General features: G+C 32.5%; 1 protein-coding gene across 1 annotated transcript; it reads left to right on the top strand.

The window, feature by feature from the left end:
* Positions 1-1,334: 1,334 nt before the first annotated feature.
* On the top strand, positions 1,335-1,757 carry LOC136811614 (NTF2-related export protein 2-like). The gene has a single exon (XM_067068237.1). It carries the CDS (start codon positions 1,335-1,337, stop codon positions 1,755-1,757), a length of 423 nt encoding a protein of 140 aa, XP_066924338.1.
* The last annotated feature ends 1,725 nt before the right edge of the window (positions 1,758-3,482 follow it).

The following is a 3,482-nucleotide window of genomic DNA, read 5'->3' as shown; positions in this document are numbered from 1 at the left end:
GTTTTCAAGTTAACTTTTATCAACTCACTTTTTTCGTAACTTTCAAAGGGTGTTTCTAAGATCACTTTTATTGACTTGCTTACTTCGTAACTTTTAAGGGTGTTTCTAAGATCACTCTTATTGACTCACTTTCTTTTTAACTTTCAAGAATGTTTCTATAAGATCACTTTTATTGAATCAACTTCTCTGTTACAGCAAAGAGTTGTCACAAGGTCACTTTTATCTACTTGCTTTCTCCATAACTTTCAAGACTGTATAATTTTAGAAAATATATGTACACTGAACGATCGACAGGATTTTGAGTTTGACTGCCAGGATTTCATTTCAGTGGGACATGATGTCTGGTTGACTAAAAATATTTATTTCCAGCCCTGTAGAAGAGGTCTTAAGCAATAAAATCAACAAACCTTACTTTCAATAAAACTTCATTTCAGTTTCAAGTCTTACTGATCTCAAGGTAATCTCGTAGAAGACCTGTTAAAACAATAGAATCAGCTTACTTGAACCAAACCAATTTTTCAATAAAACTTCATTTTCAAGCATTTTCATATTTACAAGTTTTCCAAAACTTTAAACTTGATTAAAGGCATCTTTATGTTAATCATATGGGGGAACCGCAAAATCGTCAAATAACTTGGGAAAAGCAAAAAAGAGGGGGGGGACCAAAAATTTGGATTTTTAGTAGGGGGAAGCCCAATACAGGAAGACACTATGGATTTTGGTTAGTTTTGAAAGGCCCTTCCTCCTAATTTTTAAACACCTGAATGATTTATAGGCAAATTACTGAGTCATCAAAAGACCTCTACAGGAGGTGCTAGAGATTTTCGGGGAAAATTTTGGAGACTCAATTTGTTTTTTTTCTGATTCCCTACAAAAAGTTCTTGAAATACACAATCAGCTTTCTAATGTACTAAAATAAAAATTCATTGGCTTTGAAAATCTGCTCCCCACCAGAGTGATTTTTAGGGGTCAATTTCCGCTTAGTAGCCCATCTTTGAGATGACGTATCTTCAAAACTACTTGAGATATCAAGGTGAAATTTTCAGCGTCTTATTTTATGGTGCGATAGATCATTTGGTCCAAATTTCATCAAAATCTAAGAGGGTGAGGTATCACACCTTCTTTACTCTGAAGATTTTTTTAAAAAATGGCTCTAACGTTCAGTCTGTGGCAAAATGTAATTTTTTATGTATTTCTCTATTACACTTTCATCAACTCAAGACCAAACATTTGCCATTCTATGGTGCATCATGCCAACTCTACTTTCGGTGAAAGATTTTTGAAGACTGATGCAATTTATGTTGTTTTGTTTTATTAAGATATAGATAGTAGAAATGGCAACTGCTGCAGGTCTTTTGTCAGACTTCAAAAGTTTAACAGAACAAGCTATCAGTGCAGCTGATGAGTTCAGCCAAATCTATTATAAACTTTACGATACTCAGCGGCACAGATTGATTCAGTTGTACAATGACAGATCAACAGTTGTTTGGAATGGAAATGCTGTTAATGGAACACAGGCCATCAATGAATTCTTCATAAATCTCCCTGCAACAGAACACCAAATATTTTCAATGGATAGTCAGCCGATAAATAAGATTGCAACTCAAGGACAGACAGCAATTTTAGTGACTTTTGATGGACAAGTGAAATTCGAAAATGAAAGGGATTACCAATATTTTACACAGACACTATTATTGATGAGTGTGAATAACACTTGGAAAATTATAAATGACTGTCTGAGATTTATAGACAGTTAATGTTTAGTGTTATTCTATTTTTATTATTTTTTAAAGTTTTAATTATAACCATATCAAAATATTTGATTTAAATAGAAATGATCTTTGGTCAATTTCAAACAAAAACTGTTTTCCAGTTTAGTTTTTTGTTCAATTCAAAACAAAATTTATCGGCATAAAATTATACCCTTGTGTTCACAAGAGAAACTCAAGTTTAGTTGGTCTTTTTAGCTTCCTCTGAAGTAAATAAATTTAAATAGGACAACATTCTAAGCACATTATAACCCACCTTTCTAAATATTAGTCCTTAACAGTTTACGACGTTAAGTAACCCACATTATTGCGATTTTCCTAATTTTGAGAAAATTAGAAGCTATTTCCAACTATTTTTGAGTGGTTTCGAAAAAATGTTTGAAACAGTTTGTATTTGTTCTTTCCTTTCTAATAGGTGAAGCTAATTAAAGTATGATTGTGTAAATTTCAGGTTTAAAAAATTGGTTGTAGGTTTCTTAGATTTTTGAAACAGTTGCAGTGTTTACTATATCAAAATCACCCAGCTTTTATTGTAACTTTCTTTAAAATGTTGTCCTTTCTATTTTCAAAAATGACTTTGTTGCAACATGTCTAAAATGTTGTCCAAGTTTTTATTAAATCTGTTGAGCACAAGTATGCCCTATAAACTTTTCTTTGAGATACACTACACAGACTTTTCTGTTTGTCACACTTATTATATATAAAATTCTGACATTAACAACAATTCAATTCATATTTTATTTATAAGGATCTGAGGGCTCTACTAAAATCTCAGACATAATAATGATTTTAAATTATTTTTTCATGGGGGAATAAAGTACGTGAAATTATGTACTTTATTTCGTATCAGTGCATTCCATGTATGATCAATTTTAAGAATTTTGACATAAAAACCATTCAATGTCTTGGCCTTTTAGGGAACATCCTTTTCTAAAACTATTCTAATAGCACTTAAGTACTGGTTATGCCTTTTGACTCTGTTTAACTTGATATTTTCAGAATTTAAATTGACAAACGTTTCTAGAAGAATATTTTTCGTTTCAAAATAGTTTTGATGAAGTCAATTTCAAATACACCACTTTAGTAGTCTGGTCCAATTTTTGTCTATATCCAGCCAGACCCAGCCACATTTTTTCATTTCAAATTTTCCAATTTTCTTATTAAACATTTTTTTTAAACAGGGCCCGTGCCACAGGGGCAGGCCGGGGAGCAATGGCCCCTCCACTTTTTTGCAAAGCAAAAAAAAAAATTCTCTTCACCTAATTATTTTTTTCTTTTCTGTGCGCGTGCCAATAAAAACGTCAGAACCTTTCTAAAAGGGGACATGGTTTGTATTATCTTTCGGAAAATCAGAACAAAAAGGAAGCTGTTTTAGCCAAACAAGCCAGGTCAAAATCGAAAATTTTCCGGCCCGTCGGTGCAAACCAGGTGCAAACCACGGGTTGCGCCTCCTTAGTCACTATATTTTTGTTTGCCTCCTCACTTTCAAAATCGTGACGCGGGCCCTGATAAATAATAAGTAATTTTCTATAATCACCAACTTCCCTTAAAAAACATATAATGTCTGTGATTTTAGAATTGCTCCCTTCCTTAAAGGAACTATGCGTCCACCATAGTAATATTTTGTGAACTTCAAGAATAAAGATTTCATGAAACTTTTAATAAGAGAAGAATTCTTTGAAATGCAGTATTTGAGATATTGAGTCTCACCCA

This window comes from Clytia hemisphaerica, unplaced genomic scaffold, assembly GCF_902728285.1.
Source record: "Clytia hemisphaerica strain Z4C2 unplaced genomic scaffold, Clytia hemisphaerica genome assembly, whole genome shotgun sequence".
NCBI lineage: Eukaryota > Metazoa > Cnidaria > Hydrozoa > Leptothecata > Clytiidae > Clytia > Clytia hemisphaerica.
Note: the sequence above shows the minus strand (reverse complement) of the source record. Positions and strands in the feature narration are given on the sequence as shown.

Bases quoted from the DNA above. Each gene is read 5' to 3' on its own strand.
- LOC136811614 (XM_067068237.1), top strand. From the start codon at position 1,335: ATGGCAACTGCTGCAGGTCTTTTGTCAGACTTCAAAAGTTTAACAGAA.